The sequence below is a fragment of the Pogona vitticeps genome, chromosome 4 (assembly GCF_051106095.1).
Source record: "Pogona vitticeps strain Pit_001003342236 chromosome 4, PviZW2.1, whole genome shotgun sequence".
NCBI lineage: Eukaryota > Metazoa > Chordata > Lepidosauria > Squamata > Agamidae > Pogona > Pogona vitticeps.
In genome coordinates this window covers 239,448,191-239,461,094 of record NC_135786.1, presented here as the reverse complement: position 1 = coordinate 239,461,094, position 12,904 = coordinate 239,448,191, and the positions used below count along the sequence as shown (strand labels likewise).

Below are 12,904 nucleotides of genomic sequence, written 5' to 3'. Positions count from 1 at the left end.
TGTGGGGGGGGGAATGGCTGGGATACTGCAGCAGGGTGTTCTGGGAGTCATAGTTCACTTTTTGCAAGCAGTGGGGGGTGGGGACCCAGCACCTTTTCCTCCCAAAATGCTTCTTTGTGACCAGTGACCCAACGGAAGGGTTTTATGCAACTCTTTAGAAGACACAACCCATACACGCAGCTGGCAAGCAAAACAGACCAAAGGACCAGCATAGACCAGTTTATTGTCATGGCAATCCAGCATCAGCTGAAGAGGGACAGAGAGGCAGGAGGGGGACCCGATCCAGGAAGGCAAGCCCTGCTCCTCCGAAGGGGCCGGGTGGCTTCAGGGCTGTAGCTGCAGCTTCTCCACATCCCTCCTTCCTTTCTCCTTGCAAATTTGTACGCTTAGCAAAGGGGCTTTGGGTGGGGGCTCCCCTCCCGTGGCCTCCCTTTGCTGGCAGGGCTCCTCGGGGAGAGCCAGAGAGGTTTGCCCCACAAATAATCGGGGAGAGACTAAACCAACGGAAGCGTCCCGGGATGGTGTGGTGGGGAGGGCAGCCAGGGCCAAGGCAGGGGGCCAAAGGCAGCCTAGGAAGGAGAACCTCCCATGGGTCGCTTGAGACAGATCCTGAGGCAGGATGATGGCAACGGGACATGGCCCAGTCACAGGGGTGATGGGCCAGACCTTCCCTTCTGGGGGGGTGGTGGTGTTTGGCAGCTTAGGCTCGCACTCCCACAAAGAGGGGAAGGAATAAAGCCAGGCCACCCCCCAAGCCTGCCCTTGAGCCCCCACCCTGCGGCTATGAGGGCAACCCTGGCTGGAGGGGAGACAGCATGAAAAGGGGGTGGGGGGGTCAGCCCCCCCCCCGAAGAAGGATGGAGATCCTGGCTCTACACCAAAACCAGCAATGCACAGTCAGAGGGGAAATCGGTGGGGGTGGCCGGGGGGGGCAAACCTGATGGAAAGGTCAGGGCGAGAGGTGCCCCCAGGCGGGCAGGCAGCTCAGCTCAGCCCCCTAATTCTAACTCTGCTTTTCTGAGCACGCAAGCAAGGAAGGGGACCGGAGGGAAGGCGGAACCACAAGGGACCACACCCGAGGAGCCACGCGTGGCGGCTGGGGAGGCGCTTCAGCCACACGCTGGCCCCTTCCAAGTCAGCAGGAGCACCCCTGGAGAGGGGTGGGGTGGGCGGGGAGGAGAGGAGAGAGGGGCTGATCCCCCTCCTCTCCCAGAAGCAGCTCATGGGAAGAGGGGTCCAGGCGGCCCCTCCAGTTTGCTAAAAGCTGATAGCCTCCCCCTTTATGCCCTAACAGTCCAGCAGGAGGAGGAGGAGGAGGAGGAGGAGGGGAGGGGGCTGCGAGGAAGGCAGAAGGGCAAGCCACAGCTCAAGAGCAGGAGGAGAAAGGCTCGCAATGCAATGGGGGGACGAGGCTGTCTGGGCCATAGGTGGGGGGCAGCTGTCCTTTTGGTGGGTGGATGGGTTGCCCCCAAAGAGGCGGCGGGGGGGTGCTCCCTTGCACTGGGGCCAGCCCGCTTGAAGGAGGCTCTGCCCTCAAGTGGGCCGATGGAGGTGGTCAGTGACTTAGGGCTCTCCCCACCCCCCGGCCGTTGCTGTTCCTGCACCCAGTCCTTCGACGGCCCGTAGAGGAGGGGGGGCTCCTCTTCCAGGGGCCCCACCAGACCTCAGGCAGCCGCGTTGGAGGTGTCGACGCGTCGCGAGGCCGGCCCCAGCTCCACTTTGCAGACCCGCTGAGCAAACTTGAGGGAGCAGATGGATTCCCCCACGTTCTTCGCCAAGGGAGAGATCTGGGGACAGAGAAGGAGGAGAGGGGAGAAAAGGGGCCGGGCAGAAAACCTTCCACCGCCCTCTGAACATCCACCACCCCGGGCAGAGCCCCCCCCCCTCTTCCAGCTGGGCTGCTGTAAGGGGGAACTCCTGCTCGGGGTGCAATCCAGTTCAAACTTCTTCTTAAAAGACCCAAAGACCGTCTCAGCTCAGGTCCTCTCTTTACTAGTTTAGCCGGGAAGGGGAGAGGTGCAGAAAAATCAGCCTTTTGGACTCAAAACCCAGAATCCAGCAGTCAGCAGACCTGGCTGGGGGATTCTGGGGCTTGTCGTCCAAAACAGCCATGTTTCCCAGGCTTTGGCCAAGATCTAAGGGTCTGTTGCTGCAAGCCCTCGCTCGGCTGAGTCCCCAAATGTTCCTCCCATCCCCTCGGCCCCATCAGTGAGCTGGGCGGTGGGCACCCTTCCCCTGACTGCAAAAGCAAGCCACGCGCTCGTTGTGACCTCTTGAAAATGGCTCACGCGTCTCATCTGGCCACCGGCGTTTAGGGACCGCAGCCCACTTTATGGGATGGGGGCCGCAAAGGCTTCTGTTAAGGCATCAGCCTTTGAGAGGACCCGGACCTTCTCCCTGTGGCTTCTGTGTTGGAGGCTACGAGGGCTGCCCCCCCCCGAAGCAAAAAAAAAAAAAAAAAGAGCAGGCAGGCAGGCAGGCAGATCCCCAGGGTGGGAGAAGGTTGCTAGCAGTGACTGTGCTAAAGCTCTCGGAGGCACCAGCGAGTGGATTGGGGCCGTCGGTCTTTTACCACTGGGCTTGCAATGGGATTTCCAAGTCCTGTTTTTCCGATTGAGGTTTTAAAATCACGTTTCTGCCTACTCTACCTTGCTTACCAGGCGCGTGCTGGTAAACTGAAAAGCCACAAGTCCATACAGTATTTGAAATAAAGGCGTCAATGAATAATTCAGAGGCGCCTTGGCTTGGACAGGGGAGAGGAGGAGCTGAGCTTCTTCTTTGCCTTTCCTCGTTTTCTTCCGGAGGAGAGACTGGGCAGCGTGGGGGGGGTCTCCCTCTGCTCACCGGCCCCTCTAATTCCAAAGTGGCCAGTGGAAGAAAAGGTGTGTTCTTTCTCCGGGTAAAAGAAAATGGGACAGTGTGGCAATGGGGGGGGGGGGAGGGAGGCGAGATATCCTCCAAATTAATCAATAAGTATAAAATAAATGGAGGGGGGGGGAGAAATGACACCCCAGGGCCTGGAATGGTTTTATAATTTACTCTTTTTAAAAAAAGTTGTTAAACTCTTTTCTGCCCAACATGGACTTAAGACTGTATTTCAAATGGATTCAGCCCCCAATTTAAAAAGCAGTTTTGAAAACTTTTCAGGCCCAGGCGGGACGGGAAAGTTCTCCCTGCTTTCCAAATGCTCAGAAGGGAGCTTATCCAGATGTGAGAGCCTCCTCTGGCACACCTTGCAGCCTCTCAGAGCAGGATCCCCCCCCTTTGAATGGCGAGGGGTCAGACGGATGGTACAAGGTCAAGAGGCCGTTTCCTGGTCAGCCCAGGCCACGGCCCCAGGAGGGGTAGATGGGACTTTCCCCCCTCCTCCCTCCTCCTGTTCGGCCACAACTGACCACAGGCCAGGCCAGCCGCCGCCCAGCAGGCCTGTCCTCACCTGGACCATCATGATGGTCTTGCTGCCCTTCCCCAGGGAGTCCTGCAACAGGTAGGTGAGCTTGGAGTTGCGGAACGGCACGTGGGGCTGCTTGGCCCGCAACGCCTGGATCACTTCCCCCAAAGCCAGCAGGGACTTGTTGATGTTCTGGGCTTCCTTCAGCCGCTCGCCCTGGGCCCCGGACTTCCACGCGCGCTCCGAGCCGGCCAGGTCCACCAGGTTCAGCTTTCCTGGAGGGGCAAGACAAGACAGGGTTGAGACGGGGGGGGGGGGGGCTTGGTGTCTGGTCTGCACGGTTTGGCCTCGAGGGGAAGATGAGGCAGAACCTTTGCCCCTGGGGCCTCTGCTCCGGCTGCACTTTTCTGGACATCAACTGGGAAGCGCCAACACTCCTCTTGAAAGTCACAAAGGCCAGCCCCCCCTTCAACAAGGCCAAAAAGGCCAGCAACCGGGCTGCTGATACACATCAACAAGTCAGTTCTGGCCCTTGTCCTTTCCGCCAGGAGCGGGTCTTGAGTAAAGGTAATGGCTCTTGATTTCTCCCTGCGACCCAAACCACCTTCCATTACTCTGCATCCCAACAAGGGGGACAGGATGCAACAATAGACTGGAAGCATATAAATAATATAAATAGATAAATAAAAATAAATACTGCCCCTGGAAAAAAAAACCTTCTCCTCCCCCAGGTACGCTCAGGGGGAAAGAGGACGTTGGGGTGCGGGAAGAGATGTCTATGTAAGTCCCAAAAAGTCCCAGAGCTTCACAAAACGCCAGAATGGCTGAGTATTATTTCCTGTGGCAAGATACTTTACAATAAAGAGGAGGAGTTTAAATGGGTTACCCATCGGGCTTTCGCATCACGATGGAGCCAAACCTTGGCAAAGCCACCTGTGAACTTTATCCAGGTGGTGCTCAGGAAGGGCAGATCACCCAGTCCAGCGTAGTGGACAGAGGGACAGACGAGGACTCTGGAGACCAGGGTTCAAATCCTCATTCGGACGTGGAAACGCACTTGGGGGGGGGAGAAACAACTCTGTCCACATCTCAGGGGCCTCGGAAGCCCTATTAGGGCTGCTATGAGGTGCCACAGAACAGCAATAACGCACAAAGGAGGTTTGGGTTAGAGGCCCAGTCCAGAACAGACCGAGTGCCGGTGGGTGTGTTTTACGAGGAGATGGGCCGCAGCGGAGACACTTTTGGGGATGGCAGCCCTCAAGAACGTATCGTGGTTTCTTGTGATTGCAATCTAAAAAGTACCTTTCCCAGGTTCTGGGCTTCTCAAACCCCCCAGGGACGAGACAGGCGGCTGAAGCCCAGAAAGGGCAGCGGCTGCCTTTTTAAAACTGCAGAGCGTGCCAGCCCCAGCAGGAGAGCCCGGTGGGGTTTTTATTCTGGAGCCAGGAGAGACCCACAATAGCAGCCTCTGTTCTTCCTTGGGGATTTGGACCCCTTGCCTCGGAGGGGTTCCCCCAGTGGGCCCAGCCCCCAAGGAGGCCACAAAAGGAGCAGCCGCGGAACCTTGCACGGACCGAGACAGCGACCTCTTCTAGAACCCGTACCTGTGACTTTAGTCCCGCTGGCCCGTTCTGTGCCGGTGATGGTGACGGTGAGGAGTGCGTGTGAGCGGGAGCTGCGCTCGTTCATGTTGGTGGCGTGGGTGGCCCGGTTCCGCTTCCCCAACGAGAGCATCTGGGTCGGGGAGGGGGGAGGAAAGAGGAAGGAGAGGTTGGGCCCTGACCGGGCAGGAGGGGAGCCTGGCCAGCTAGGGAACCGATGGCACACACACACACACACCCCGCACCCTCTCAGGCGTGCCAGCTGACGCGGCTCCCGCTGTGCCCAGAAGGCTGGGGAGAAGGGACGCCGTCCCTGCATTCCACTTTGGGGTCCTTTCCTCCCCCACATTTGTCTTTATTTATTTTATATATTTTTCGGCTTTTACCCCCTCCATCTAGATTCTACGCATCTACTCTGGGCAGCTTCCAGTTCGAGAATTAAAACCAACAATATCTTTGTCTTGGAGGCTCTAGGTAAGTTGACCGGGTGGAGAATTCACAGACCCCCAAACCCACTTGGAAAGCTGGCCTGCCCCCTCTCGGGAGACGGAAGGGTCTGTCCTTGGCCTCACCTTTTGGATCTCCCGGAGGCTGCGCACCTCCACGCTGGTCAGGCCCGGGACATGCAGCTGACCGCTTCCATCTGGGTTCAGCTTGATCTCTAGCTTCTCTTGGGAATCCTTTCCGAGGAGATCCCTAAAGGGAGGGAGGAACACGAGGCGCAACCTAGCAGCGCACTGCCCACGTGGGGCCACGGTGGTCTTTCCACGGCAGACCCGCCGCTGTGGCCCGTGATCACAAAGAGCTTTGAGCAGGTGAAGGGCAGAGCGAGAGCCACCTTTCCTTTGACGGGCCCTTCGGACGACCCAGGAAGGGGGACGGGGAACTGCCAGAGGAGGGGTGGAGAGCATGTACGGATGGCCCTGGGCCGATGGGGTGGGTGTGTTCCTTTACGCGCCAGGGAGAGTCCCACAGACACACTTTGATGCAGGATGAACTGATCTGAAATAGCTCCCTCCCTCCAGAGTCATGGGGTCAGCATTTGCATCCAGGGCCCCTCCGTGCAGTTCATTGCTCCTCTGTCTTTGTTCCTTTTTAATGGCTCTTTCCTCAACCCATCCAGATCAGATTCTATAAAAAGGGGAGCACTCCTTCCTCCCACCCACCCACCGGCACCCATTCTCCCTGAGGGATACCTGTTCCCAGCCTAGCCCCCTCACCCCACCCCAAGGCAACAAGCTCGTCCTTTCAGTGGCACGCGTGCACACAAACAAAGGCCAAGTTTGCAACACCTACAATATCCTTTTCCCTGAAGGAAGTAAGGAAGGGTTAAAGGTAAAGGTAAAGGTTCCCCTTGACAATTTTTGTCCAGTCGTGTCCGACTCTAGGGGGTGGTGCTCATCTCCGTTTCCAAGCCATAGAGCCAGCGTTTTGTCCGAAGACAATCCTTCCGTGGTCACATGGCCAGTGCGACTTAGACACGAAACACCGTTACCTTCCGACCGAGGTGGTCCCTATTTATCTAATCGCATTTGCATGCTTTCGAACCGCTAGGTTGGCGGGAGCTGGGACAAGCGACGGGAGCTCACTCCGTCACGTGGATTCGATCTTACGACTGCTTGGTCTTCTGACCCTGCAGCCCAGAGGCTTCTGCGGTTTAGCCTGCAGCACCACCATGTCCCTTTAAGGAAGGGTTAGGGAAGGAAAAACAGGGAGTGATGCTGGTCAAATCTGTGGCTCTTTGCTCTTAATAAAAAAAAAATCTCAGGTGGGTTCACACACACACACACCCTGATGGATGAGTAAGAAACATTTTGAAAGAAGACCCCATCCCCACCAGACAAAGCCTTATAGAGCTTCTGGGTCCCTCAAATTCAAAATGAATTGTGTAAATTAGGGAAGATTACGCCTCTTGCTTCACAAGGCACAATTTCTACCCCATTTTCCCTGCATAATTTGAGTGATTTGAGTGATGGGTCAAAGCCCGGAAAGGAACGGCGACGTTTGCACAAAGCCAGGCTCTCTTAGGGACCAGGAGGGTCTCCTTCCCATCCGGTCTCTACAGCCCGAAGGACAAGAGGGAGCTATTACGCCACTCTTGGACTCTGAATCCCACCAGCCAAACCAGGAGGGCCACCCCACTGAGAGCAGGAGGAGGAGAGGCTTTAGCCAAGGGGCCCGTTCGTCACTCTGGTTCGCAAGGAGAAAGGGGCCCAAGCAGAGACCCATCACCACCACCAGCAGCATCCGTGGGAGCAGGCAACGCTGAGTTAGCTCACAGCCCATTAATCAGAGTTGGCCCCGCATGTCCTTCTCATGATTCCAGGTCAAATCCTGGCGTTGCCACAGGGACTTGCCTTACTTGCCTCTGGGGTGGATGCCACGCTTTCAGGAAGGCCCCCTCCACCCCACTCCTTTCCTGGCTTCTGGGAATAACGAGGGAGGGCTTAGAATCCACCTTCGGAGTCCCCCCCACCCTCACCTGATCACCTCGTTGTAAATCTCCACCATGCTGAGGCCGACGGAGAATGTCCAGCTCCTTTCCTTGGCCTCCATCTCCCGGTAGAGGGTCTGCAACGCTCGCTGATTGATCCCGGGGTTATCTGGGACACCCTGGAACCGAAGGTGAAAGGAAGGGGGGGGGTCTTCCCAAAGCTCACCTCCATGGCACCAAGGGATTCTCTTCATACTCATAGAATCATAGAGGGCTATCAAGACCCACTCCTGCTCAGTGCAGGAATCCAAACCAACACAGACCTGATAGGCGCTTGTTTAAATCTTCTCTTGGATGCCTCCAACCTTGGAGTGCTCACCTACCCCCCCCCCGAGGTCATCGGTTCCATCATCATACTGCTCTAACAGTTAGGAAGTTTTTCCTGATATTCAGCCGAAATCTGGCTTCCTTTAACTTGAGGCCCTTTGTTGCGTGTCCTGCACTCTGGGATGATAATCGAGATCAGATCTATGCTCCTCCTCTGTAGGACATCCTTTCAAGTATTTGAAAAGTGCTATCATATCACCCCTTGGTCTTCTTTTCTCAAGGCTATACCCAATTCTTTCAGCCTTGCTCTCTCCTGAACTCGTCCCAATTTGTCTTCATCGTCCTTGACGTGTGGTGTCCATAAATGGACACAGTACTCAGGATGAGGCCTATTTGGTGCCAAATAAAGGGGAGGATGGTACCTCACAAGATTTGGAGACTACACTTCTCTTAATGCATCTAAAAATCATCTTTGCCTTTTTTGCAGCCCCATCACACTGTCGGCTCATATTCAACTTTTGATCTACAACAACTCCAAGATCCTTCTCACTCATAGAATTTCTGAGCCAAGTGTCTCCCATCTTGTAACTGTGCATTTGGGGTTTTCCTCCCCCCCCCCAGATGTAGATATGCCTGATCAGCCCCTTATCATGGCATGCTGGCTGAGGATTCTGGAAATAATCATCCAAAGAGAGAGAGAGAGAGAATTTATCTGAGTCTCTCTCAACATGAAAGCAGCCAAGAAGGCCCCACAGGCCATCGGTAAACCAGAACTCAGGGGTGTCGGTGCAGCGGCCCTTGCTCGGGGGCACTGCACTGGGGATTCTGCATGCCCACCTCCCCCCCCCCAGTGTGTGTCTGTGTGTGCCAAGGGCCTCCCTGTCCAGAGAACCCGCCTGCGGGGGGCTCGGCTCGCCGGGTGTCACTGACCTCCATGGTGTACGTCTTCCCGGAGCCCGTCTGGCCGTAGGCAAAGATGCAGACGTTGTAGCCGTCCAGGCAGGTGGCGACCAGCGGCTCGACCTCCTGGAAGACCTGCGGAGGCAGACAGGAAGCTGGAGGGAGGGTGCAGCATGACCCCACCTCGCCCCACGGATCGGTGCAAAGGGCTGCAGAGAGGCTGTGAGGCAAAGGAGTGGAGGGGACTGAGGCCAGCGTGCGTGCCAAGACATCAGAGGGGTCCGGGTGTGAGGAGCTGTGGCCGGTGGCAGTGGTGGAAGGGCGCGGTGGCTGGCGGTGCAGGAACCAAGGGTGGAGAGCAAGCGAGTTACCTGCTGGTGTGGCAGCCACATCCCTGCCTCTCTGGGTGGACCATGGGGCCCCTTTCCTGGCAGAGACCTAGACATCAAGGGGGGGGTCAAAAAGCAGCAGGGGGCCAGGTCAAGTCTGGCCGAGACCAAGGGGGTCTTCAGGGACAGAGAAGAGCCACTGACTGCTGACCTCAAACCACCCGGCCCCTGTTCTGGCAGGCGTCTAGAACCTGACGGGGTTGGGGCCGACCTTCTCCCCCCCCACTCTTCTAGCAGAATCATCCCCCCCCCAATTCTGGAAAGACAAGGACCAACATGGCGGCCAGCTTGGCCCCTCTTGCCTGGGAGCCCGTCCCATGGAGGGCCTCTCTTCCTGCCCGTTCTCTCCGTGGTCTGCCAGCCACCCAACCCTTGGCACTTTCTGTGGCACGCAGCGCCAAAGACAAAGGGAGAGAAAAACGTCTGAAGCCCACGAGGGCCGTCTCTCTTGCCTCCATGGGAGATGGACCGTGTTCCGCGCCCAGGAAGTGGCGCCTCTGGTCTCCTCTTGGCTTGTGATTTTTGTCACCCACCTTTCCTCGCAAAAGCACCAGGCGGTATACATAGCTCTCCCCTCGCCAGGTGTCCCAGAGTCAAAATGTAGGCAATTTGTCCCCGGATTAACTATTAAGCAAAATAGGTACATGCCTTAGGGCGTCAACAAGGGGGCACCACAGCCAGATTGACCGTGGACCCGGGTGCCAAGGGCGCACCCTCCTTAACAAACCCCTCCACCTCTCATCCTCGGTTCTCTCCCTCCCTTGCTAAGAGCCGCAAGAAAAGCACCCTGCTACCTAAAACGATGGAGTAGGACCTAGTAAAAATGAACAAGGATAAAGACTTGCCTAGTTATGAGTGGAATTATCAGTCATCATCATAACTTGATGGAGGGTTTTTTTTGTTTTTATTTTTTGTGGTGGTGGGGTTAGTTCTTTATTTTGGGAGGGGATAAGGATAAAAAGAAGCTGGTGGTCTTTTAGACCGAGGGCCTCTGCACTACAGGTGCCAGCCAAAGAAACAATAGCCACAATTAAAAACGCCCGTAAAGGAGTTTTAAGCTCTTGTTTGAGCTTCTCAGTTTACAGATTCTGACGACCTCTGTTGACATGAATCAAAGCGTGAAAGCGCCCAATTTAGCTGGAAGCCGGTAATTTGATTGTACGTATGGTTTTGTATATGATACGTGATTCTTTTTTGCCACATGCTACACAATTAAATGACTGTGTTTTCATGCACATAATGGGCGCGTAATATATTTTTTCAAGCCATGGGACCCTCCCCATGGTGTTATATTTTTAGGAGGCACCACAATCATCTCAGTGCTTAGGGCTTGTAAAGGTATTAATCCGGCACCAAGGCAATTATTTCTAATCCCCATCTATCATCACCTCCATGCCTTTTCAGTTCTTTCTCACATTTATACTCAATTTTCTTTCCTTTCCTCGGGGACATCAAGGCAAATGCAGCTAGCTCTCCTTGTTGCTCTTTTCTGCACACATCAGGCCTGCGAAGTAGACCAAGCCAAGAGAGTGCAGCTAGCTGATGGTTCAGCTGGAGAGGATCACGGCTCAGTGGAAACCAGAACCTGACTGCCCCTATCCGAGTCCAGTTCTCTAACCACTAGTCCCACTGGCTCTCGGTCTGAGATGGCACACCTTTGGAGGCAGGAGGCAGGCAAGCATCCTTCGGCCACCTTGCCAAGGGCCAGCTCAGCATCCTCGCACACAGCCCCCCTGGAGCATCCTTTGTCTTCGTATCAGGCAGGGCCCCATTCTGGAAGCCTTCAGGAGGCAGGGAGCCCATCGGGAGCCCAAAAAGGGTCGAGCCAAGGTAGTGGTCAAACTTGTCGGTTTAATAGCCCCTGAAGTCCCCTTTGCTTCCCCCACACACACACACACACACCCAAAAAAGTGCACATCCCTCCAGCGCAGGGGATTCTTCTCAGTGTCCAAACGCTCACCCACGGTTCCCTTCTTAACCTGTCCTTCTGGGTTGGCACGAAGCTGGTTTGGGTGCTAGGCCCCAGGATATGCTGGTGGCGGTGGCGGCAGAGGAAGACGTGGCACGGGAATGGGGAAAGGCCCCTTTTCAAGTGGGGAGGTGGACCTGGAGAGCCAGGTCCCCAGTGCCCTGCGGGGGGGGGACAGCTGGAGGGGGGGCCCTCTCACCTCCTCCTGGGTGGCCTGCGGCAGGAAGACCTTGTCCAGCCTGAAGGCGCGCGACTTCCCTTTGTAGCAGGTGGTCACGGTCCCGTCGTCCGTGGGGTCGGCTTCCACCGTGGCGCCCCCATCTCCCTCCCGCTCCTCCTGCTCCTCCTCGGCCGGGGGCTTCAGGCGGCACAAGACCCGGATGTTCCCTGTTGGCAGGAGCAGAGTGGCAGGAGACCCCGGCGTCAGGGTCAGGAGGACACCCCGGGCCGCCTGGAACGGCAGAAGCCACGGCCAGGGGTTACTGTGCCACGGCCATGGCCCTCCCGAAGGACGGCCAGAGGATCCCGCTGGGCCTGGTTTTGGCGCTGGCCGACAGAGCATCTCCCCTTCGGCTGACTGGAGGCAGGCCACCGTGGCTGCCCCTCCCTCCATAGTGGCCAGTTCACAGCAGCCAGGCGCACGCTGGTCCACGTGGACCTCTCTTTCTGAGTTTGGCTTGTGACACTATATTCAGCGCTCAGCATCCGCACTGTTTTGCCATGACAGAGGACAAAGGATGAGAACAAATGGGTAATTAAAAGTCTTCCCACTTTTCTTTTGGGAACAAAAGCGAACACAGGGGGGAAATGAACGGAAGCTCTTTATAAAAGCTAATTATAATTAATAACAGTTTTGGTATAGCAGCTACAGCCACCCAGAAGGTGTATCCGGGAGAAAGCGGCTGGCAACCTGGGTGGGACAGGACTTAACTCAGCTTCTGTGGCTGCTTGCTGAATAAGGCTGCCTTTCTTGTGTTTTACGTGGTGTGTGTGATGGATGGCTTCCAGTATTGCAATGTATGTTTTCACATTCTGCCTTTTTATGCAATCTGTGACCTGTTCTAAACTCTTAGGAGGAGGACTTGATGTGCCACCAAGCTAGGTGGTGGGAAGGGCAAAGTGTAAATTGAACTCTTAGCAACATCCATCACAGAAATTTTAGGAGAGAAGGCAGGCATTGTATTAAACATGCGCAGAATTTTAATTCCACTTCCAGGTAACTGTATGAAAGCAAAGTTCAGGAAGTGCTTACAGGGTTTGGCAGAGAAGCAACCGCTGCTGTGTCAGGGTTTTGACCCTCTCCAGCACTCAGGCGGCTTCTATAACCCCTCAGAAACTGCCTGGGGTACTTGGCTCCAGAGAGACAGCCCGCTGCCTGGGGGGGGGCAGCCCCCCACCAGATAGCTGGTTCCGCTGGAGGCATTCGAGGCTGGGGGGGGGGAGAGAAAAGGATGCTCAAGGCGATCTCGCTGCTGGTCCCTCCACTTCGCATCTCAACCCGTTCCCTATTGATCTGCTGGTCAATGGCAGCCACTTGAGGGGAGGGTCAGGATTCAGAGGGAGCCACAGAAAGAGCCGCCTTTCGTAGTCAGGGATGGGTGTGGCCGGCAAGTGGCCCGAGCACCTTCCCGATGCAGAAAAGAAACCCCTTGGAAAGGTTTCCTCCTCCCCCCTCCCACCACCACAAGACACATGCCCCATGCTCCCCGTTAGCCCCACGTACTACCTTTCAGCTCCAACAGCTGGTCGTGGTACTTCTTGCGAAGGTGCGCCTCCCGCTGGTAGCGCTCTTGCAGCGAACGAGTGCTGTGGGCGACCTCGTGGAGGGCTGAGCCCATCTGGGGGGGCGGGGTGGAAGGAAGGCAGAGTGGGTGGGGAGGAGGACCTGGCTGA

General features: G+C 56.2%; 1 protein-coding gene across 3 annotated transcripts in view; it reads right to left on the bottom strand.

Annotated features, from left to right (window-relative positions):
• Positions 1-203: 203 nt before the first annotated feature.
• The window catches only part of KIFC2 (kinesin family member C2), a 32,394-nt gene continuing 19,693 nt past the window's right edge, over positions 204-12,904 (bottom strand). For all 3 annotated transcript variants that reach the window (XM_072999617.2, XM_078392087.1, XM_072999616.2), the window contains 8 exons: positions 12,738-12,849; positions 11,211-11,398; positions 8,684-8,788; positions 7,475-7,605; positions 5,565-5,688; positions 4,996-5,125; positions 3,437-3,666; positions 204-1,787 (listed from right to left, as the gene is read on the bottom strand). In XM_072999617.2, coding sequence (XP_072855718.2) covers positions 1,665-1,787; positions 3,437-3,666; positions 4,996-5,125; positions 5,565-5,688; positions 7,475-7,605; positions 8,684-8,788; positions 11,211-11,398; positions 12,738-12,849 — 1,143 coding nt within the window. In that variant the 3' untranslated portion in view covers positions 204-1,664. The remainder of the gene's footprint in view (positions 1,788-3,436; positions 3,667-4,995; positions 5,126-5,564; positions 5,689-7,474; positions 7,606-8,683; positions 8,789-11,210; positions 11,399-12,737; positions 12,850-12,904) is intronic.